The sequence below is a fragment of the Capricornis sumatraensis genome, chromosome 4 (genome assembly GCF_032405125.1).
Source record: "Capricornis sumatraensis isolate serow.1 chromosome 4, serow.2, whole genome shotgun sequence".
NCBI classification, from domain to species: domain Eukaryota; kingdom Metazoa; phylum Chordata; class Mammalia; order Artiodactyla; family Bovidae; genus Capricornis; species Capricornis sumatraensis.
Genome location: NC_091072.1, coordinates 75,810,911 through 75,834,552, shown reverse-complemented (window position 1 = coordinate 75,834,552; position 23,642 = coordinate 75,810,911). Strand labels below are relative to the sequence as shown.

The 23,642-nt window shown below is 40.2% G+C and overlaps 1 protein-coding gene and 3 non-coding genes across 5 annotated transcripts; all 4 read right to left on the bottom strand.

Moving 5' to 3' along the window:
• Window positions 1-2,464: 2,464 nt before the first annotated feature.
• Window positions 2,465-20,663, bottom strand: KANSL2 (KAT8 regulatory NSL complex subunit 2). Of its 2 annotated transcripts, none has more exons than XM_068970647.1 (9): window positions 20,129-20,663; window positions 18,950-19,128; window positions 18,348-18,462; window positions 14,814-14,981; window positions 14,475-14,637; window positions 13,434-13,530; window positions 9,667-9,920; window positions 3,777-3,896; window positions 2,465-3,088 (listed from the first exon to the last, which is right to left on the bottom strand). In XM_068970647.1, the coding sequence occupies exons 1-9, from the start codon at window positions 20,377-20,379 to the stop codon at window positions 2,957-2,959; spliced, it is 1,479 nt and encodes a 492-aa protein (XP_068826748.1). In that variant the 5' UTR covers window positions 20,380-20,663; the 3' UTR covers window positions 2,465-2,956. The 2 variants fall into 2 exon arrangements, with proteins under 2 accessions (XP_068826748.1, XP_068826749.1); XM_068970648.1 differs by having other exon boundaries at window positions 9,769-9,920.
• LOC138079419 (small nucleolar RNA SNORA2/SNORA34 family) lies at window positions 3,312-3,450 on the bottom strand. The gene has a single exon (XR_011144891.1). It is a non-coding gene; the product is annotated as a small nucleolar RNA SNORA2/SNORA34 family (small nucleolar RNA).
• LOC138079418 (small nucleolar RNA SNORA2/SNORA34 family) lies at window positions 4,858-4,989 on the bottom strand. The gene has a single exon (XR_011144890.1). It is a non-coding gene; the product is annotated as a small nucleolar RNA SNORA2/SNORA34 family (small nucleolar RNA).
• Window positions 13,207-13,342, bottom strand: LOC138079417 (small nucleolar RNA SNORA2/SNORA34 family). The gene has a single exon (XR_011144889.1). It is a non-coding gene; the product is annotated as a small nucleolar RNA SNORA2/SNORA34 family (small nucleolar RNA).
• Window positions 20,664-23,642: the final 2,979 nt, after the last annotated feature.

The following is a 23,642-nucleotide window of genomic DNA, read 5'->3' as shown; positions in this document are numbered from 1 at the left end:
GCACTGGAAAACCAAATAGACAAAGTGGCTTGATCAGCTGATGTTAACTATCCTTCATCATCACCCTAGAACTAGGACAGATACACAAACGAAGCAGACAAAGATGGAGATTATACTGAAATGGACTCCAAGTTATCACCTGGCTACTGTCCCCTCCAAACGTCTAACCAGCCACCAACAGAGGCAACACTGAGCCCCTGTTATGCACTACCCCTCAACCACACCACCTTCTTGGTAGTAAGCAGAATATACCAGGCCCTTTCAGTCCTTCAAGAGCAAGTGATACATCCTCACAGGGATGTACCCTATTTCAGGTACAGGTTTTGCCTTTCCTGTTCACAGGGCTTCAGGCAGCACTTCAGGCAGCACTGCAGGCATGAAATTCCACATGACATATCACCTAAGGAATCCACTGCACAGCAGAGAATCAACTGACCGTATCACACACTGCACCATCCAGGAGCAGCTGGCCTTAGACAGCCCTGGAACAGCCTACTGAAGGTACAGTTGAAAAACACCAGCATGGAGGAAATACTTTTCAAGGATGGGTGCTATCCTTCAGGACACAGTTGTTCATTATTTTAGTCGCTAAGTTGTGTCCCATTCTTATTGTGACCCCATGCTCTGTAGCCCACCAGGCTCCTCTGTCCATGGGATTTCTCAGGCAAGATTACTGGAGTGGGTTGCCATTTCCATCTCCAGGCGATCTTTGCAACCCAGAAATCTAACCCGGGTCTCCTGCATTGTAGGTGCTGAGCCTCTGTGGAGGCCCTCTTCTTCAGTACGCACAACATGCACTAAATAAGAAATCTCTATAAACTGTTATGTTCCTCTGGGAATTAAAAAATGGGCTTGGGACCAGGAGACAGAAGCAGAGTAGCCCTGCTTATTACAACCATGACCTGCTGGGTATTTCCACCTGACTTTAGGCTCTGCAAGATTATAGGTCCTGATCCCTAAGGCACTCTTGCCGGGAAAGATAGGATCTATTCGTTGTTCAGTCAAGTGTGTCCAACTCTGCGACCCCATGCTAGGCTTCCCTGTCCTACACTATTTCCTGGAGTTGGCTCAAACGCCTCTTCACTGAGTCAATCACGCCCCCAACCACCTCCTCCTCTGAAGTACCACCAGGAAACTTCAAACTCTGTCCAGGATAAGGAGCTCCATATCAGGATAACTGACTGAACAGCTGAACAAAGTAGGGCTCCAGCTCCATCTGTAGATCTACGCTGAGGCCACAGCTGCCTCAGGATGCTGCCACTAAAGGCAGGCCATGTCTTCTGACAGGTAACCTTTGCTTAGGGACTACCATGCAACAGCTATAAATGCAGCCCAAGTAAGTCTCTTCCTACCAAATCTTAATTACAGAGGATAAAACCTTGGAGCGTAGTAGCTATGTGTGGCCTTTTCCAAACACTTCACTTTGCATTTGCAGACAAGTGGCCATCAGAATCTCTGGGTTCTAGGATACAGGTTCCATGGCCTCTACTCCACCCTCCGGCCCCCGCCAAAGGTACCTGAACCTGTTAATTTATAAAACCACCAGACTGAGTGATGTGGATGCTAGCAGTTTGCCAGTAATTTTTTAAAACAATGCAAAGACGGGACTTCCCTGGCAGTTTAGTGGTTAGCACTGTGCACTACCACCCCAGGAGAGCGGGGGTCTTGTTGGGAAACTAAGATCTTACATGCTGTGTGGTGGAGCGAAAAAAAAAAAAAAAGGGAAGAAGATATGTTAATCCCTAATCTTGTTGCAGAAGTTTTTCAATCTGCTTAAGGGATGTTCGTGAATAGTGTAAAAAGTACTAGACAAGAAAGCAGTGGGAACAAATAAACTGGAGTATACAGCAAGCCCTATTAAAGGCGATCTCAGGATTCATCTGACAGGTCTTCTGAGTCACTTCTTCACCATTCCCAGTAAATAAACTAAAGCCAAGGTGATAACGTCACTATGTAACTTTTCTCCATTCCAGTTTTTACAAAGGGTAACTTTTTGGCCTCCCTGTCATATTACATTATGGTGAGATCACACACTCCTAGCTTTACACACACACCCACACCCACCCACACCCACTCCTAGCCTTAGAGGATTTTGAGACAACAATCAGCCATTAATTGTGAGAAAAAAATGTGAGTGGGAAGAGAGAGCACAGAGGATGAAAAATTCCTCCCATTTGGGAGGAATATGCAGAAATATAACTAGACAAGTAGGTTTTAATAAGGGAGCCCTTTCCATTTACTTATTACAGGTTTTTAAATCTTTTAACTGATATCTGTCTTTTCCCTTTCCCATCAGACAGCTCCCAACCCACCCCCACCAACATATAGACACCACACTCTCAAACACAAACAAAACATGCATTCAACTCCTTGTTTTATATTTTCATAACACTTTAACATTTAATAGAAACTATGTACAATAATTTTTTATTGTATCTTACATAAGATAGCCACTACAGAAAGTTACACAGGTTAGAAGCAAGATGGATGGTTTAGGAAGGCCCAGTTCTGTGGGCTATTTTCTCAAAGACTATGGGTCAGACAGAGTTCACTGAGGAGAGGAGCTTCAGAGTACCCAAGGATGAGAGGTGAGGAAAGGCTAAAATACAGGCTGCTAGACAGAAATAACCAACCACTGGGTCCCTCAACATCCCAAGACTTGGGAAACAGCATTACAAAAACCTCTCTTCCCTTAGGCACAGTCTCCAGGACGCTCAATCCCAGCAGCTCTGATGGGAATCACCTACCTCTCCCCCTTGCATGGAGTGGGAAGACAACCACAGCCTGTAGACACTATTGGTCCCTGCCCCCAACATCTGACTAGAGCACTCGATAACCCAAAAGAAAAACAAGGTAGTCTGGACTGTCCTTTATAGTGAGAGACGGGTCAGAAATACTTGTTTAAAGAATGGGAAATACAAATCCTCCGAAGTCAACTGGTTCCCAGAACAAGCTATCAACTAACAGAAGTGGGTTCCGGCTTCCCATTTGCAGTAGCTATTCCACTCTGAGACAATGGTGCAGGGGCTTTCTCAGAATTTCGAGGTCCCTGTGATCTGCACCCATCTCCAGCCATCTGCATCTGGCCCTGTTAAAACAAAGTCAGTTTGGTTACAAACTCATCCATTGTGGCCTGCAGCATGAATCTGACTTATATAAAGCCCATGTACAGTAAGCAACCAGAACAAGACAGCAGATAGAAAATAACTATGTAGTTGCTCTTCCCCATACTTGACTATTCCTGGCCCCTGGAGTCACAAATCATTACTGGTAGCGTTCCCGAGACTCTCCCAATGCAAAGGAAAGCTGTGGGTTGTTTCTTCCAAATGAAATAGCCATTCCCTGCTGAGGTTCCAGAACAGCCGACAGATCACACAGGAAGACAGTGCTCTGGGCCTCTGTTTGAAACCAACAGCTATAGTGTAACTGCAGGTCTTCAGTCAGGGCCATGAGTGTCCCAGCCAAAGCTCAAAGAAAACAAATCACACTGCTTGTGCTTGACTTTATGCTGAAAACAATTCTCATACTGAACTCTCCCTTAAATCAACAATTTACCTACATTCCTTGCCTCAACCTTCCCTGGTTAACCAAATAAATTTATGTCCTGCTCTCCCAGATATGGGGACCAGGGGCTAGTAAATGTTCTAAGGCCCATCTGGAAAACTGCATCCAGGGGCACCTTCACAGCTAGTGGTGACAACCTCAACCCCCGGGAGTACATGCCAGCCAGAGCCAGCATGGAGCTCTCTGCCCGGCTGAAGTTATTCTTCACTTGCCAAAATATCCACTGGGCCTTCGGCAATTTCTTTGACTGGATGATCTTCAAGGGTTAGTGAAGGATCAAAAAGCAAGGGTGAAGGAGGGCACTGCATACCGTCACCCACAACATCCAAATCCTAAGAAAAGAAAAAGAAGAAAACCTATCAGCAACACCAAGTGAATCAACAAGCTAGAGTCTGCCTACTTTTAGCAACTCTCACAGCAGTTCTCCCATCCTTCCCTCACCCCTTGTCTACCTTTAAACAGTAACAAATGTGCGTGCAACAAATGGGAGGAGATCGAAAAGTACTGATTCTTGTTGCCAAAAATAAAGCACAGACCACTATAGTAGCTTTTAAGAGTATTTTTTAAACAAGAAAATTCAGGAACAGAAAGTAGAATGGTAGCTACCAAGGGCTAGAGACAGAGGCAATGTGGGAGTTACAGTTTAATGGATACAGTCTCTGTCTGAACTGAGAAAAGTTCTGTGGAAAGTTCAATGGAAATTGATCGTGGTGATGACTGCAATATAGTTTAAATGTACTTAATACCACTGAATAGTATGTTTTAAAATGGCAAATCTTACATTATAAATATCTTACCACAATAAAAAATATTTTAAAGAAACATATACTGGGAATTCCCAGACAGTCCTGTGGTTAGGACTCTATGCTTTCCTTCACTGCCAAGGGTGTAGGTTCAACCTCTGGTTAGGGAACTAGACCTGTGCAGCACCCGGCCCTCCCCACTACAGGCATTACTTCTAAGACTAGCTGTAGTCAACCTCTAAGTTCATGAGCGATGCATCTAAAATGGACAGCAGCATAATTATAAATTAAAATGAAATACTGCCTTAACAGATTGGACAATATGAGACCACTTGATAAATATTCTAACAGCCACAAAGCCAGCCATTGAGTAAAACAGGAAGAGGTATAGGGAAGAAAGAAGGAAGACAATAAAACTCGAAAGTCCTTCTGAATGGCCAGGAAACATTCTGGTTAAGTCATTATGCCACAGAGAGTAAATTCCTGATTTTTAAACCTAACATAATCCAACTGCCTTTTAAAATACACACATGACATTATATTCTACAGACTATGTTTCTTCCAGTTGAACTGGCTATTCCCACTGGAGGGCTGACGCCAAGAGACCATAGGAAGACAATGCTCTCGGCTCCTGTCTGAAACCAACAGCTACAGCAAACTACTGGTCTTGATTCAGGGCCTAAAGCGCTATAAAAGCTCAGACAATGTGTCAAATTCACTTTCATGCCTCTGCTTTCTAAGCTTTACTGCTAAACTCTGCTTCCCAAGAGCGAAAACTATCCAAGGGTTTAAACTGTCCTGTGTTCAAGGCCCTTTACAGAGAATCCATGTCTCCAGTAATTCAGCTTCTTCAGAAAAGCGAAGTTCTATGCTAAAAATAAGTCTTAAGAATTCAAAATCCTTTCCATTGGTTTTGATCACCAAAACAAAGAATCATATCCTTAAGGTAAAGGAAGGAATATAACTTTGAAGCCTTTGACTGTGTGGACCACAACAAACTGTGGAAAATTTAAGAGATGGAAATACCAGACCACCTTACCTGCCTCCTAAGAAATCTGTATGCAGGTCAGGAAGCAACAGTAAGAACTGGACATGGAACAGACTGGTTCCAAATTGGGAAAGGAGTATGTCAAGGCTGTATATTGTCACCCTGCTTATTTAACTTATATGCAAAGTACATCATGTGAAATGCTGGATGAAGCACAAACTGGAATCAAGATAGCCGGGAGAAATATCAATAACCTCAGATATGCAGATGACACCACCCTCATGGCAGAAAGTGAAGAACTAAAGACCCTCTTGATGAAAGTAAACAGAGTGAAAAAGTTGGCTTAATACTCAACATTCAGAAAACTTGTCATGGCATCTGGTCCCATCACTTCATGGCAAATAGATGGGGAAACAAGGGAAACTGTGTGTGTGGGTGTGTTTTTGTCACTTAGTTGTGTCCGACTCTTTGAGACCCCATGAACTGTGACTTGCCAGGCTCCTCTGTCCACAGGATTCTCCAGGCAAGAATATTGGAGTGGGTTGCCATTTCCTTCTCCAGTGGAAAAGTGATTTTGGTGGCTCCAAAATCACTGCAGATGGTGACTGCAGCCATGAAATTAAAAGACACTTGTCCCTTGGAAGAAAAGTTATGAACAACCTAGACAGCATATTCAAAAGCAGAGACATTACTTTGCCAACAAAGGTCCATCTAGTCAAAGCTATGGTTTTTCCAGTAGTCATGTATGGATGTGAGTTGGACTATAAAGAAAGCTGAGCACTGAGGAATTGATGCTTTTGAACTGTGGTGCTGGAGAAGACTCTTCAGAGTCCCTTGGACAGCAAGGAGATCCAACCAGTCCATCCTAAAAGAAATCAGTCCTGAATAGTCATTGGAAGGACTGATGCTAAAGCTGAAACTCCAATACTTTGGCCACCTGATGTTAAGAACTGACTCATCTGAAAAGACCCTGATGCTGGGAAAGACTGAAGGAGAGAGAAGGGGATGAGAGAGGATGAAACGGTTGGATGGCATCACTGACTCAATGGACATGGGTTTGAGTAAGCACCAGGGGTTGGTGGTGGACAGGGAGGCCTGGCGTGCTGCAGTCCATGGTCGCAGAGTCGGACACAACTGAGCAACTGAACTGAACTGATAAAGGATGTGCTAGACTTAAAGCTGCTCAATCTGAGCAGAAACATAAGGAAAAGGATATAGCTGGCTACCTAACATCTATTTCAGATGTGTTAAGAAACTTCTGTACACAGAAACCAGTGTTCTCACACCGTTAAGACTATTAACTACTGGGACTCCCTGGCAGCCCAGTGGTCAAGACTTCATGCTTCCACTGTAGGGGGTGCAGGTTTGATCCCTGTACTTGTTTCAAGGAACTAAGATCCTGCATGCTGCAGACAGAAGGGGGGAAAAAAAAAACTGTGAACTGTTCTATCCAGTTCTTTTAGTATGCACAATTATCATGCACTTGATCCTTGCACAATGCAGTGGTCAGGGGCCACAATGTCCAGTCAGAAATCAGTGTCCATGGTTCTGTACCCTCAGATTCAATCAACTGCAGATCATGAAGACTGTAAAAAGTATGCACTGGAAAAAAAAAAATCTGCATAGTAAGTGAACCCACACAAGCTCAAGCCCATGTTGAAGAGTCAACTGCATAATTAACTAATGTGAAATTTAAAACAACCCACATAAGTAATGTGGCAAAATGTTTCAAAGTCTCGAAATGACAATGGCATAGAACGTTTTCAAAGAAAAATAGATACTAAAAAGGCTTTCTTCACATATTGAGTGTTGTCCGTTATGAGAATTAAAATTGGGAACAGGAACCTAAAATAAGAGGAAGAAAGGATCAGCAGAAACGCCTAACATAAGAGGAATATGTGGAGACATACCAGAACATAGGATAGAATCCACATTTTGTTCTGATGTCAAATACAGAACTCAAACAAACAAACAAACACAAAAAGAGAGCAAGCTCAAAGTAACAGGATTAAGGTATTAAATTATTATTTGTCAAATATCCTTAGATCAAAGGACAGAAAACAGGCAAGTGTTAATGTCTGATACCTGGTCCTCCCACAAGTTACCAGAAATTATTATTAAGTTACAGAAATGATATCTAAGAAAGAACATAGGAGGATTGCTGGGTGGAATTCACATAATTAAGAAACTATTTTTTCCCAGTAAGACTACAATATTCAGAATTTATGGGAAGACAAAATTTCTTTTATAAAACTGAATTTGAATGTGTTTCAACATTTTCTGGAGAATTTTTACCTCCAAACAATAAAACTACTTTTTAAATGACCAATGTGGTTCATCTAAAGTACAATAATACGGACATAATAGATGATCAAGTACAAATAGCTAATTATCACTTTTAAGCCTCTAACAACAAAGGTCCCTCTTAAAAACCCATTAGATTCTCAAAAATGAAGTTACTTCTCGTACATTCTTTCACATCTCATAATCACTAACATTTTGTGTTATTATTCTCTGAAAATCAAACAAGAATATAATCTTCAACAAACAGTCATATTTTCTCAGATCTAAATCATCAAGTTTGAGAGAGAACACTTTAAAATTAATGACAAAAACAAGTGAAAGGGGAAACAAAAGGGTCAAAACAGAAATGGCTCTAGAAATTAACAATCACATGAAATAAAAATTAACAATAATCTAGTACATGTAAATAAAACAAGTGCTGATTTCTACATATATACATTACTATGTGAAAGGAATCTGGCAACATAGTACTTGATCAGATTGTTTTCAAAACAGATAAATCTGTTCATGTTACTAAGTTTTTTTTTAAAAAAAGGAAAGATAGTACCTCTTTGGGTTTTCTTTACATGTAAAAATGAAGAAAAGTGGACAAAAATTTGCCCATCAATCTAAGGCTATCTATTCAACACTCTCTTCAACACAATCTCACTGGAAAACTTTGGAAAGCACTAGAGTATAATCTCTAAGATTCTCATATCCTAAGAATCTGTTCGAAAGAAAAAAATTTTTTAACTGTTTTTACTTTTTTTAGCTGTGCCATGCACCTTGCCAAATCGTAGTTTCCCCACCAGGGATCAAACCAATGCCCCAGCAGTGGAAGTGGGGAGTGCAAACCACTGAACTACCAGGGAAGTCCAGAAAGAAATGTTTTAAAAAGAAATCATAATCAAGATTACAACCAAAAGTATAATTTTATTATCATAAAGTGACAAGCATTAATATACTAAGCCCACAGACAGTATACAATCAAAAAAGAGGGTAAGGAAATTTATTCAGTTCACTCTTGTTTTCGGGCCACACCACTTGGCTTGTGCGAACTTAGCTCCCCAACCAGGGAATGAACCCAGGCCACAGCAGTGAAAGCACCCAGTCCGAACCACTGGACCTCCAGGGAATTCCTTGGAATCAGCTTACTGATTCACTGAATCTGTTTACTGAATCAGTACCACTTTTTAAGATATTAGCCTTTCCTGATGTATCTTTTTAATGAGCAATACTGTAGGCCATCCAAATCCTGCTTCTACTCCTACACAAACAATACTGCAACCTTCGCTAAATTTTCTATTTAGATTTGTCACTTTAAATATGCCATGGTTATATACAAGACATCTTATTAAAATCAGAAGATTTATCTTCATAATAAATAATGGAAACCTTTACTCAGAAAGCTAAAGATTAAGCCAAGTGCTAAAAAGAGAGAGGGAACGTCAAATGATCCCTAAAGTGAATAACATAGTAGGGTAGTGCTAATTAGGCAAGCAAATACAATGAGAGATGCGTTTAAGAGCGAGGAGCAGACTGAAAAAGGCAATGAAGTGTATACACTTAGAAGGTTGTCACAGTAAATATTTAAAGAGTTCAATGATATCCAAGTCTGTTCACAAAAGAATCTTTAATAACTATCAAAAATGAAAAACAGTAGGCAGAGCTAAGTTTAGGGCTGTTTTTTGGGGGGGACACATTAATCTAAAAATGATAACCCTGACTACACAACCAAAACACTTTGCACTGCTGAGTAGATATTGAAATTCATTTGTATTGTTAAGATTCTAGTGAATTACCTCGTGAATGGGCACCAAATTTCCCAGCTACATAAATCCCATCACAAAGAGCCTTTCCTCCAACTTCTCTTAGTTTATAATTTCCCTTATCATGCCCTCAGAAAAACTTCTGTAAATTTAAACTGTCTCCAAATGAAAGTGTTAACATACAAATATGACCATACATATCATTTCAAAAACTTATCAGTTTTTTTCTTTTTAAACCACAAATGACTAACCTAGTCTCACCATTAATAAATAAGGCCTTGCCTCAAGGGCCAACCAGAGCAGAGCTTCTCTAACTTACATCACTGAACTCCAGAGGTAAACTCTCAGTGGGCTGAAGCTCGGCAGCACTCAAGTACAGATCCATGGGGCCGGCTTCCAGATCGTCTGGCACAGACAGTACCTGCTCGGGCTTATACATCTGAGGAGGCAACTGGAAATGCAGTGGGCAGCAAGGATCCTCAGAAAGGCTTACAGGAACTGGTTTGTTGCAGGGTACCTCTTCAGACCCCTGGCAGCATTTGAAGAGAACCTGATTCGTGTCCTGACAAATATCTGTAGAAAAATGGTCAAGGGAAATAAAATGGATCTATCCAAGGTACAAAATAGCTGTCTGCCATGTAAAATTCAAGGTCTGGACTACACAAGATTATTAGTTACATTTGATACAGAATCAAATGCAGGTAACAATTTTTAAAGTTATTTCTCAAACTTTCATTTCCTAGAGTAATTCTAGCTCTACCACTAGTGTAAAGCTAGTCCCCAACCTCCATTTCAGGGTCTACACTTTAGAACAGACACTAATCTCATTCTCTCCATGAGGGTCAAATATGAAACATTTAAAAACACAGTGCTAAGTGTCAACAGTAATGATCCTAGAGATCTATACCTATCCAGAAGAAACATGTCAGGGCAAAAGCAAATAGCTTGCAGAGGCCCCTGCCTCTGTAAGACTCCTTCCAAGAGTCAAAAGATACAATGTTATTTCTGCTGTTAAGCAGATGGGCAGAAAGTTGTTTCTATTTTTTTAAAAAAACATTTTGAACTGTGTTTCCAAAATGTTTATTACATAAATTTGTTTAAAAGAAGCAGTGTACTGGGGAAAACAGAAGCTCTAATAATGTAATTAGGTATCATACTCTAACAGGAAATACTTTGCTTTAATAAGGGCCCATGGAAAGAAGTACTCCAAGTACACTCCAGGAGCCCTAACAACTTCTATTATGGGTAGAAGCATAAAGGGGCTATATTTCCAAGTTGGCAAAGAAGCGCTGTAGGATGAACGAACAATGAAATCATGATTAGATAGCAAAATTTCAGAAGTCAGTCTACAAAATCTATTTTTCTCAAGTTTTAGCATTTCCTGATATCCTAACTACAGTTGTTTTCCCTAAATTAATAGACAACTGTCATTTCAAATTTGGGCTCATTTTTTAAACAAGAAAGCACAATTTTCTATAAATTGATTGTACCCAATTTTCTATAAACTGCTTATGCAAGTATGGGTAATTTTTAATCCTCCAAATTTTAAGGTAACTTTTTACAGGTAAAAAATCTAATGTACATTACAATTTTTAAGCCAAATAAATCTCTTGAAGAAAGTTACTTTTTTTAATCCATTCTTAGAACTTGCTAAACTCTCTAAAACGGAGTTGGCACAGCACTGCCACCACCGGCATTATGGCCATCTGTGTGCTGTAGGATGCTTACTAGCAGCATTCCCGGCCTCTGCCCACTCGATGTCAGCAGCACCCCCGCCAGAGCCATGACGGACGAATGTCTCCACACGTTGCCAAGTGGGGACAATGGCCCCAGCTAAGCACTACTGCTCTCAAGGTACAGGATATAGCTCACTGTAAACAAGTAACTATCGAAATGAAAACCAATTATCAAGTGAACAACAAACTGCAATCTCTGTGTGCTTAAGAAGCCCAACCTTGTTTAAATTATCAAAATCTTAAATGTTAATCCATTAAATGTTTTAATTAGAACTTTTCATGTAATTCAAAGGACTTTCACAAGCCTCTTAGTTACTATCACAATATCCCTGAGAAACCTTCTACCCCCCTCCTCCCACCCTTTCCTTTCAGATGGGGACAACAGACAAAGAAGGGAATGGTTGACCTACAACTAGAGACTGGGTCCTTCACTTTCAGTCCAGGGCTCTCTCCATTAGACCAGAGTAAAGAGTTAACAGGTCACCAATGGCAGTCGCATCCTTCTCTGGGATAAGGACTTAAGGAAGGGTAAGTGACTTAGGCAACCATGGAGCAGAAAGGAAAAGAACATAAAAGAGAAAAATACTTCCCTTCTCTTTTCAAATACACTTTATGTTCAACTTTGCTTTTTTAAAATATTAAAATTCTAATAAACTGAGTATAGTGCAGTAAGAAAAAGCCTAGAATATTCTTTAATATCCATAAGTTGGGTTTTTGCCTTATAAAGTAATTCAAGGCCACTAAAGAAAACCTTAAAGTACAAGGCAGAGGGAAAACGGCATTCATAACCCCACCATCCAAAAATAGTCACATTTCTGTCATATTCCCTCCCAGTATTAGTTTCATGCAGTTAAAACCATACTCTACTGAATTCCATATTCTATTTTTGTCACTATCATTTTCTGGTCATTCATAAACTTTAAATATGTTAAATTCCTGAACATATTCCATATTACATTTTATCAAAATTTTCCTATTTTCCATCCCTGAAAATTTTAAGGCTGTCTCCAGTTGGAAGAATTTTATGTAAAAATATCTTCTTAAATTCCCAGAGATGACATCAAAGAACATGAACATTAAAAAAGAAAAAAAAAATTTATGAATATTGTCAAACTGCTTTCTAAAAAGCCTCTACCACTTTACAGTCTCACTGGCAGTGTTTAGAAGGGCCCATTTCACTATTTCCTCACAAACTTTTGAAACTTACTAATTATATTTCATACATAGATAAGTATCAAATTTCTAGATTAGGGGATTCCCAGGTGGTCCAGTGGTTAGAACTCAGCACTTTCACTGCCAGGACTTGGGTTCAATCCCTGGTCAGGGAACTAAGATCTCACAGGCTGTGGCAGTGCAGCCAAAGAGAAAAACAAAATGCATAGATTAAAAAAACTTTCTTGTTTTCTTACTTCACTTATTTATAGTGAAGATGAAAACTTTTCAACTATCAACCACTTCTTTTAATCTGTCCATAGATAGCCTTTGCCCAATTATGTTTTCAGTATTTATCTTTAGTTTTTAATTACTCTGTATAAAAATTTTATATACTGATATCAAGGACATAATCCTTTATCAGACATTTGTTACAATAATAAACTCGTATTTAATAAACAGAATAGAAAAAAATCAGTTTTCCTTTCAAAAAAGAAAGTTTTCCTTCCATTCTTACCAAAGAAAATACATTTTACTTTCCAAATATTTGTGTATTTTGCCAGGCAAATGAAATCCAGCAAGATTTATGCTTTTCATATAATAAAGATTATATTTTAAAAGCACATTAACTATGAAAGTTACTTTTCTCAATGTTCATAATGTAGATCCACTTTCACAATCTAAGACACAACTCAAAAAATTTTACAACCGAATTATAAATGTAAGTTTCCTGTTTGAATGAAAACTAAAATATACAAGCCATGGCCCTGACCACACAAAAGGATAATATTCAAAGACGGCTCACAGTTCAGAATCATCCCACTGTTTTCGGATACACAACAATTTTCTTTTATAGTAACTGGACTTAACATTATAATTTTAATGAAAAAGTTAAACCAGGGATCTCTAAATTTTGGAATCCTAGTATTAATCAACTACAAATAAGTATTAGCCCCTATCACCAATGACTGAGATGTTTCTTTCTAATGAATTGACCATTACATTTCCAAGATCCGAAATGGCCAACAGACCATAGAAAGAGACTTCTTTAGGCTCCTGTTTGAAACCAACAGCTTCAGCAAACTGCTGGCCTTGATTCAGGGCCAAAAGAATACAAAGATCTTCAATTAACTAAACTATCACAGATCCCCACTAGCCTTCAGATTAGCTAGCAAACTAAACAGAGCCAAAAAGATACGGGTAAGGCAGTGTCTGGTCATTGGAAGAGACTGATTGGAACAACGAACATCATCCACAAAGGCCAAGCATCTCTGACTGGAACGAGTGGTATGGGCCTAAAATGAGAAAACGCGTTAGTCAAAATAAATTATCTATCATTTAACAATTTATTCACCGATGCTATGCAAAAGGAAAAAAAAATTCAACCTCATGTCCAAATAACGAGCCAACCACAATCTGAAATACAACTCCTCCGTATTACAAAAGTGTGATACACAGGCCTAGCATTTTTCAAACTACCTATCTTTTACTTATCTTAAGTTGTAGTCTTATGCTGAGCCTCAAAAAATATGAGAAAAATGGAATTACTCTGACATTTTGTTTAAAAATAGTTTTAAACAAATTTAAAAATGATCACTTAACTTGTTTCATCAAACTTACTGACATTCATTGTTATTTATTCTACTTATTTCTCTGCTTTCTAAAACAAGTGTCACAAACTGTTAGGTGTTCTGTGCCTATTTCTGAAGTGAAGATTTCTGAACCAAGTAACTTAAGAAATCTATAAAAATCCTTCAATATGCAGATGAAAACAAGAGTCCAGGGAGGTTCATTTATCAGAGCAGGCACAGAATTGATCAGAAGGGAACTAAAACCCATGTCTCTGGACTCCCAGGTAAGTGCTCAATATAGCCCATGTCCAATAAGTTAGATTTCAGAACAAAACTTTTGAAAGTGAGAGTTAATCGTTCAGTCACATCCAACCCTTTGCGACCCCACAGATTGTAGCCCACCAGGCTCCTCTGTCCATGGATTCTCCAGGCAATAATACTGGAGTGCATAGCTATTTCCTTCTCCAGGAAATCTTCCCAAACCAGGGATCAAACCCAGGTCTTCCATGTTGCAAGCAGATTCTTCACTATCTGAGCCATCAGAGAAGCCCTATAAGCCTAGTAAGTTAGATTTTAGAAACAAAACTGTACAACAGCGTTCACCGTAAAAGCAAAGTGTTCTCTGTAAAAGCAAATGTATACACCTTAGAGGTATATACACAAATTACCTGTTGGGCGGCACCATCTGTGGCCAGCATTCTGCGCTCCTTCAGCTGCCTGTGTAGTAAGGCTTCCACTCCATAGCGCTGACGATACCGACGAAGACATTTTAGACGCTTTAAGTTTTCTCGTTCTTTGGCCAAAAGTCCCTCTGGGCCAGTCAGGAGACTACTACCTGGAAAGTCAAAATAGTCAAGATGTTATCTGCCAAGCAACCAAGGATGCATCTTCAAACAGTTTCAGAAGCAAATCCTTCTCCAGTCCAGGTAACAAAAAAGAAGTAAATCTAACTACCAAATTCACATGTTGATTAAACCCATGACAGGTTGTTGGAACTGGCATAAAACTTGCCTAGAGCTTCATGTTCCACTTTGCGATTGTGTAAGTAACGCCGCTTCTTCTCTTTGAGCAGATGCTGAAGTCGTTTAAACTGATCAATGTACAAAGATTGCAAACGAATAAGCTTCTCACGCATAATCAGGGCCACTTCTTCTGCTGTATAGACACCAGCATGTCTAGAATAAGATGATTTAAAAAGGATAAGAAGGCACAACAATAAGACCCAAGCATAAAAGAAGCAAAGAGTAAAGGTTAGACTTAGGTTTGCTATTCAACAAGCAGTCAGTGCTAAGATAATCACCTTACTAAATAAAAATGTTTTCACAGAATTTTATTATCGTTATTAAAAAACAAACTACCCAAGAATGGATACTAATGTATGATCTCAAAATGTGGATAAGGAAAAATGTTTCATTATGCTCCCCAGTTATTTCCATTATGTTTAAACAGGAGTAAAGATACAGAACACTCAAAACTTCTATTAATCTAGTCTTGTTCCCTTTAATAATTTAATACAGAAAAAAATCACTTACCAGTAAATTAAAGTGTTAATTTAGTAGCATGTATCTCAATATATTTTAATTAAAGTACAAAAGATCACAAACAATTACAACTTCTAATTTAAAAGTACACTTTTAATTGGTGGTCCAGTGGTTAGGATTCTACGCTCTCACTGCTGAAAGGCCTGGAATCAATCCCTGTTCAGGCAACTAAGATCCCATAAGCCACAAAGCATAGCCAAAAATAAATAAATAAAAATAAGCTACACTTGTATTTTGGAGTTTATACCAGCCCTCAAAACACTGATCCCAATGGCTAGTCAATGTCCTCAGCTCATTCTCTTGACAATATTCTGAAAATATAGTACCCTGGAGAAACCCTTAATTGCCAAAGACCTAGATCCACATCAACTTTATTAAGCTTTGCCACCAACTATGAATTAACAAAACTTAAAAAAAAGAACTTATTCTGGAAAAAAAAAAAGCTAGATATATACCTTGACTTGATACTCTCCTACTTTGATCTAGTAAAAATTATTTCTATTATTTAAAAGGCAAAATATACATGAACTGTATACTAATTTTAAATCCAAAAAGTATGTGCTCTTTAAAATTTAACTCTTAAATCACTGAAATACACAGAATAAAACTATTAACTTTAGGACTGAGAGCAAATAATCTCTGCCAAAAACTTCTCTTAAATATAAACAGGAAATAATACCTGTGTATAAGAAAAGTACAACTACAAAGTACTCTGAAATTATAAAAACAGCAAAATCTAAGACTCAGAAAATGTGAAAATTTCAAAACTATCTAATGTTTAAACAAGGTGATGAGGTTATTCATATTCAAGAAAATGGGGCATATCTGCATTAATGCCTGAATCCCTAAAATATTGAGGCCTTAACCTAACATCATTTGTTAAAATGAAATTAATTTCATTGTACCCTCAGAAGAGAATTTAACTGGGGACTACAATTTACAACAAATCATTTGGGGAGGCAGATGAGCATCCTAACTAAGGTAAATGCCTACTGCTGCTGCTAAGTCGCTTCAGTCGTGTCCGACTCTGTGCGACCCTATAGACGGAAGCCCACCAGGCTCCCCCGTCCCTGGGATTCTCCAGGCAAGAACACTGGAGTGGGTTGCCATTTCCTTCTCCGATGCATGAAGGTGAAAAGTGAAAGGAAAGTCACTCAGTCGTTTCTGACTCTTAGCGACTCCATGGACTACAGCCTACCAGGCTCCTCCGTCCATGGGATTTTCCAGGCAAGAGTACTGGAGTGGAGTGCCACTGCCTTCTCCGAGGTAAATGCCTATCATGTGACAAATGTGTCATTTATTTAAAGATGGAGCCACAAATATTCACAGCTGGTTTTAATTTTAAAAATCACGTACTAACTCTTCTTGCTCTGATACGCACAACTATAAGTCTAGATTTATTATTAGACCAATTTCAAAAGAGGGAATCACTTATTATATCGTGTTAAATTGTTTTTGCCCTTTGTTCCTTTTAGGGGAAACTGACATCTAGCCCTTTTACCACTTATTATTTCTCATAAAATTAACTGGTATTTTGTTTCATGTAACAATCTCCTGTAAGGGCTTCCCTCCTAGCTCAGTCGGTAAACAATCTGCCTGCAATGCAGGAGATCCAGATTCAAATCCTGCGTTAAGAATCCTGGGAAGAATTCCTGGGTTGGGAAGATCCCCTGGAGAAGGAAATGGCAACCCACTCCAGTATTCGTGCCTGAAGAATTCCATGGACAGAGGAACTTGGCAGGCTACAGTCCATGGGGTCGCAAGAGTTGGACACGACTTAGCGACTAAACCACCAATCTCCTGTATGTAAGTCAGGTTAGCGTAAATGTGGATCAGTGAAGACTGACCCACTCTAGATTAGCAGAGACAAAATAAAGTTTCTGGACCTTACAAACTGAGTGTTTACCACACCCAAAGACAATCACTTAAACAATCAAGTATGGCATTTCCAGAAGCACAATGTAACTATATAAATTACATCTATATCTATCTATATCCACATCTATATATATATATATAATATCTGTATCTATCTATCTGTGGCTTAGTATTAAGTTTCTACTGTGAAAATATCCTGCTAGAAACAAGCATTTCTTCTCAAACTACTTACATGGACTTTCCAAACAAGTAGTTCCTGAATAGCTCTCTAAATTCAGATTACTTAAAATAGATGAAACTATTCTACTCAGAAAATAGAACCCTAAATGACTTCTTATAAAGTTCAGAATCCAAGGAATGAAGATGCTATTCTAAGAATTTGTCAAACACAGTCAAGTCTAGAAATGCATCACCCCTCCCACTATTTAAGAGTTCTTCCACCTAAACTGTCAGTGGGAAGTATCAAGAGATAGAAGTCAGGAAAAAACAAAAACTAAACCCAAACTATGAGACACAGAAACATTAGACTTCTGAGTGGCAATGTTCTGTAACTCCAAAGCGATTGTGGGTTAGGTAAAGAGCAGAACCTTAGTAAGATGTAATTAGGACAATTACCCCTAGGTTTCTAAATCAGTTTCTCTTTCTTAGGCATGAAACCAAAGGAAGCTCTTAAACACCTTTTTTCTTAAACATATAAAGGTAAATAAAATATAAATTAATCAGAACTTTGGGGGTAAAAAAGTTGTTATTCAAATATAATCAGTTTTTTATTCCTGAGGTTTAAGTCAAGAACAAATTCTCATCACTCTTCTCTGATCTCTACCCACCTCTCAACTCCTATGTCCAAGAAATCTATTTCCCCCCTGCATTTTCTCACATGTAGAATTTGATGTCCAAAAATTTTCCCAAATTACAAGACTTCTAAAAAAAGAATTGAATCCTATTCTGAGGCAAGATGGTGATGAATAATGATACTTCAATATGCAGAAGCTATTACTGCTCACAAATAGCTAAGCTATCTTCAACCCTCCTAGCTTATTAATCTATTAACAGCATGCAGTACTACAATCCACATACTACCTTCTAAAATATGTTAAAGCCCTATGTGGAGTTACAACTTACTTTAGGGGATCTTCTTGATCACTGTCTATGCTATCAGCTTCACTGTCAGGGTCACCTCTCCATGTCTGATCCACAGTAATGGGTTCCTGCTCCCCATCACTCCAGCTGTCTTCATCTGAGGCAAGGAAGGGAGAGCAGCCATTAAGACTTCCCACCTCTGTAACTCCACCACACAAAACTAGATTACTTAACACACCAATCCAAATCTTAAAATTAAAAATGCTTAATACAGAAGCACTGGCAAAGAAATATACTTCCTGAGTATAAGTACTTATAACACAAATGAGTTAACCATAGCCTCAAAAAGACAGAAAGGTCAACTCAAAATTATTCTGTTTCCTGAAATTATCTTACCTCACAAAGTAAAGTATAAAAACAGCACTGAAAGAGTCATAAACTCAGGATAAAGTAAACCTAAGCACACACTAATTAAAACCAAAAAGACTGGTGAACAGCAGCAGTCCTGAATTCTCCCAAACTGGCAATGAATTAATAATAATATTGTACTTTCAAGTGCCACATATGTTCAAGGCACTGAGATAAACCAAAGTTCTCTGTTAACTTTCTTCCTGTTTTTTCATTATGAGAAAGAAGATCCTTACCCAGAATTCGGCTGGCTTCACTGCGGCTACTTTCTGGAGTCTGAGACCCCAGCTCTGTCTTAGCGTAGGAGCTCAGCTGGCACAAGAGTGTTTCACCCACAGGCCCTGGATTAGTCTTTTTCATTTGCGCATGAAGTGCCAGGGCGTTCCTCCGAGCATGTTCAGCACAGAAGGATACCCTAAGGAGACAAAATATTAACGTTTCATACTCATGCTCCCTCTTACAAGAGTTCAGTGATTTCCACAGACAGTGATCTTTAGATCATTTTCAGGCAAGCAAAATGACTATTATCTTCATTTATAGATTAAAAATGCTAGTGAGGCAGAGTAATTAAACGGGCAAGGTCAACTCATTTGGTATTACTGAAGGGAAATGCAGGTTAACATATCCTAGTGATCTATCCATCTAAGGAAATATTCCAACTATAAAAATGCTGGTATCATTTTGCAACAAGTCACACTGATCTACTTTCATCTCTCAAAATTGGTTCTGGGAGGCAATTTTACATTCTATAACACTTCAAAATCAATCCACTGTAGGTAGTAAGATGTGGGACACAATGCAGAATTATCTAGCCAAATTATTTGTGCATGGATAGTTTAAATGATGAAATCTTTTCCTAAAAAAAATACACATGTATACAATTTTGCATTACCTAAGATTCAAGGACAGCCAGAAGAGCCATGGAACGTAGGCTTAAGAATTTATTTTACAGGGCTTCCCTGGTGGCTCAGCTGGTAACGAATCTGCCTGCAATGCCGCAGACCTGAGTTCGATCCCTGGGTTGGGAAGATCCCTTCGAGAAGGGAAAGGCTTACCCACTCTAGTATCCTGGCCTGGAAAATCCCATGGACTGTATGGTCCACGGGGTCGCAGAGTGGGACACGACTGAGCAACCTTCACAAGGTAAAATTGCCAAAGAGAAAATAAAACGGCCCAACTAGGAGATGTCTCCTCGTTTTCACCATTTAAAAAAATTTTCCAAGGATATATATATAACTTCAATTTTACAAACACGTGGCCTAAAAAACTTGGCGACTTTTTCCAAGGCCACATCCTGCCACATCTTCCTCTCACTTAAAAACTAAAAGTACATACGACAGTATCTATCTATCTGTCTCTCTCTCTCTCTCTCTCTCTCTCTCTCTCTATATATATATATATATATACACACATACCCATCTTTCTTCTCAGGCTTTGGGGCAGCACTGGGACATCTTTTTCCGTTCTTCGTCGATATATAACTACACTGCTTGAAAGGCGCATTCTTGTCTTCAAGGATATGCTTAATGCAAAATTCCTGCCCCTCCAGACGAGGTTGCGAACATGGACGATGAGTAAACGAACAAGACAGGGGCTCCTGAGATCTGGGCACTGGGGTGATCCTCCCCCGATTGGTCGGCAAGACGTGAATCCGAATCCTGTTCATACCAAAACCTGCAGGGCTGCACAAAGATCAAAAAGCCCTTAACCTTCCCGAAAAGCCCAGCTCCACAATACCCGGGCAGACTGCGCGCGGCTTCTAAAACGCCAGGCCGAAGTCACGCTCCTTAACTGCCTTCCGCCCAAGTCTACCAAGATGTTACTGAATTTGCCTCATCTCAAGTTCTCTGTCCAAGCCCTCCCCCAACTCAGACCACAGCCACGTTGAAAGTATCTCAAGGGCTCGCACGGTCGCCACACGAGGGAGAAGCAGCAAGAGGCGGAAGCGCCAGCTCCTGCCGCACGCCGCGGCGCAACGCCGCAGAGCCACCCGCCCCACCCCTGGCCTCCGCCTCCCCGCATGCCGCCTTTGTCCCGGCCCGCCTCAAAGCTGAACGCTGGGCCCTGCCCATCCTCGGAGGCCAGTGCAAGCGCCATTTTGTCCTAAGACTCCAAGCACAGGCGAATCTGGGTCCTGGAAGCCAAGAGGAGTAAAGCGCCCCTGACGCTGATTGAGACAGAGTAGCAGCTCGGAACAAACAGAAGGGGCGAAGCAGCAGCCTAACTCCAAAACCGAAGAGCAAGCACAGCCGCCATCTTACCCCTGCCGCTGCGCCGCGCCACTCGCTTTCTGCCAGCGCCAGCCACTTCTAACCATGCCTTTCCGGGCTCCCAGCCACTGATTGGATACTGAGCCTACGACTCTGTGTCACCATTGGCTATCTATCGAGTTCAGGGGGCGGGGCGCTGGGAAAAGGCGAGGCTGGGTGGCTAGAAGAGGTGTCTGTCAGCAACTCAGCTCGGGAGAGAGTGAGGCGGAGGGAGCGTGGGTTGTGGGTCGGCGGGGACAGCTCTTTACATTTCCGACCATGGCTGATGTCTAGGCGGATTTGGGGCGCTCTGTGTGTGATCTTAGGCCGCAGCTATTTCACCACCCCTACACAGTCGGTACAACAAAATCGACATGTAGAGGCCAAAGAATCACTGTACATTTGACTCTCATTGTCTATACACGAAAAGGCTTTAGTTTTCTTTCGTGAACACTTCATTTTTATGGAAACATTTTTTTCAAGTATTTACTGAGCCTGGGAAATTACACATATAAACTTTTTAACTTTCAGAACCCTAAGAAGTTAGAAACTACGAATAGAACGGGCCCATATCTAGTAAATAGGGCGAGGTGAATTTGAACCCAGCCCTTATTCTGAGTTTCCCCAGTGGCTCAGACGGTAGAGAATCCACTTTAAGTGTAGGATACCCGGATTCTATCCCTGGGTCCGGAAGATCCTCTGGAGAAAGGAAAGCCAAGCCACTTAAGTATTCTTGCCTGGAGAATCCCATGGACAAGAGGATCCTGGCGGAGAGGGGTAGCAAAGAATGGCACACGACTGAGTGACTAACTCATTCTTTATCCCTTTCTTCTCTCTTCTACAGTGAAGTGCATTGGACTGAGAGGGCTTCCCAGATGGCTCAGATGGTAAAAGTGTCTGCCAGCAATGCGGGAGGCCCAGACTCGATCCCTAGGTCGGGAAGATCCCAGTATTCTTGCCTGGAAAATTCCATGGACAGAGGAGCCTGGTAGGCTATAGTCCAGGGGGTCTCAAAGAGTCTGACACGACTGAGGGAGTTCACTTTCACTTTTTTTCACTTTTTGGACTGAGAAAATTGAGTTCTAAGAAAATTGAGTAAATGAGTTCTAGTTGCGGCCTTGCTTCTCTACAATTCCATGCTAAATAACGCAGGTATATAGAATGGCAGATAAATCCCAATCTTATAATCCTTTAAGGAATTTTTAGTTAAAAGCACTTCATCTCACCAGGACTGTTACATACATAAGCAAACACTCCAACCCTCAGAAGTACAGAGATTTGTTATAAACATCCTATAACTTAAAACTAGTAGAGGCAGTCACATTACAGAAAACATGGGAATCTTCAACCAAATGCAGTGATATCAAAAAGGAAAATTAAAACTACTATAGAGAACAATGTAAAGAGGCATTAGGGACTAGGTAGAGATGCAACAAAGGCTTTAATTAGGGAGTCTAGAGAAGGCCTTAGTTGTGGGAGCAGGGGAAAGCTGTGAAATCCTACTGAACTTGAGAAGACAAAATATGCTATTTAGAACCACTTCTAAGTTGAAGAGGGATAGAGATTATTAAATGATCAAGATATTGGCAAATTCTTTCTGCTTTTTATCATAGATGGCTGTTTTTAATCCGAGGAGAACTTTATTAGCTACTGAACAGGTTAAAGTAGACCTGAGGCTGTTCGTAGAGGTTAGGAAAGATGAATTGAAGGATATTTTTAATTTGGAGTTTTGGGGGCTAATCCTAGAGGAAGTGAGTGTTGGAGGGGGAGGAGGATAAATGAGTGCTAAAATCCTGTACTTTCTATAGTCACTCTCATCTATTTTCCTCCAGCTTATCAGGCCAAACACTGGGAGTCATCCTTGATTTCTCTTCAAACCTTACAGCAGATCCTGATAAGTCACTTCAGTCGTGTTCGACTCTATGCGACCCCATAGACAGCAGCCGCCCACCGGGCTCCCCCATCCCTGGGATTCTCCAGGCAAGAACAGTGGAGTGGGTTGCCATGTCCTTCTCCATACAGCAGATCCTACTGGCTCCAATTTCAAGATATGTACTTCTCGTTACCTTCAGCACTTCCAACCTGGTCCAAGCCACTTTCATCCTGTACCTTAATTACTGTGAGTGTCCTTACCTTTGACTTCCTGTAGTCCACTTTCAACACAGCAGCCAAATGAATATTTTGGGGGTGGGGTGGGAGTCCACGCCTCACAGCTTCCAGCAGCTCACAATCTTAGTTCCCTGACCTGAGACTGAACCTGGACCCTTGGCAGTGAAAGTCCTAACCGTTGCACCACCAGGGAATTCCCCACCAAATGAATACTTTAAAACCCAAGCTAGATCATGTCACCTCTCAACACTTGTCAACAGCGCTCCATTTCACTGTCTTTATAATGGCTTACAAGGCCCTACTTTATCTAGTCTTCTGCTTTCTATAACCACATTATCCTACTACTTACCATCTTCCTCAGTCTGTAACTAGCCCCACTGGCCTCTTTGCTCTTTCTCAAACATGCCACTATCTTCTCACCTCACAAACTTTGCAACATAGAATCATCTTACAAATATTCCTGTGGCTTGCTCTCACCTCTTCAGGTCTTTGATGAACTGTAATTTCATAAGGCCTTCCTCCCTAGTCATGTTATTTCCAATTTCAACCATCTTACCCACACATATGAAAT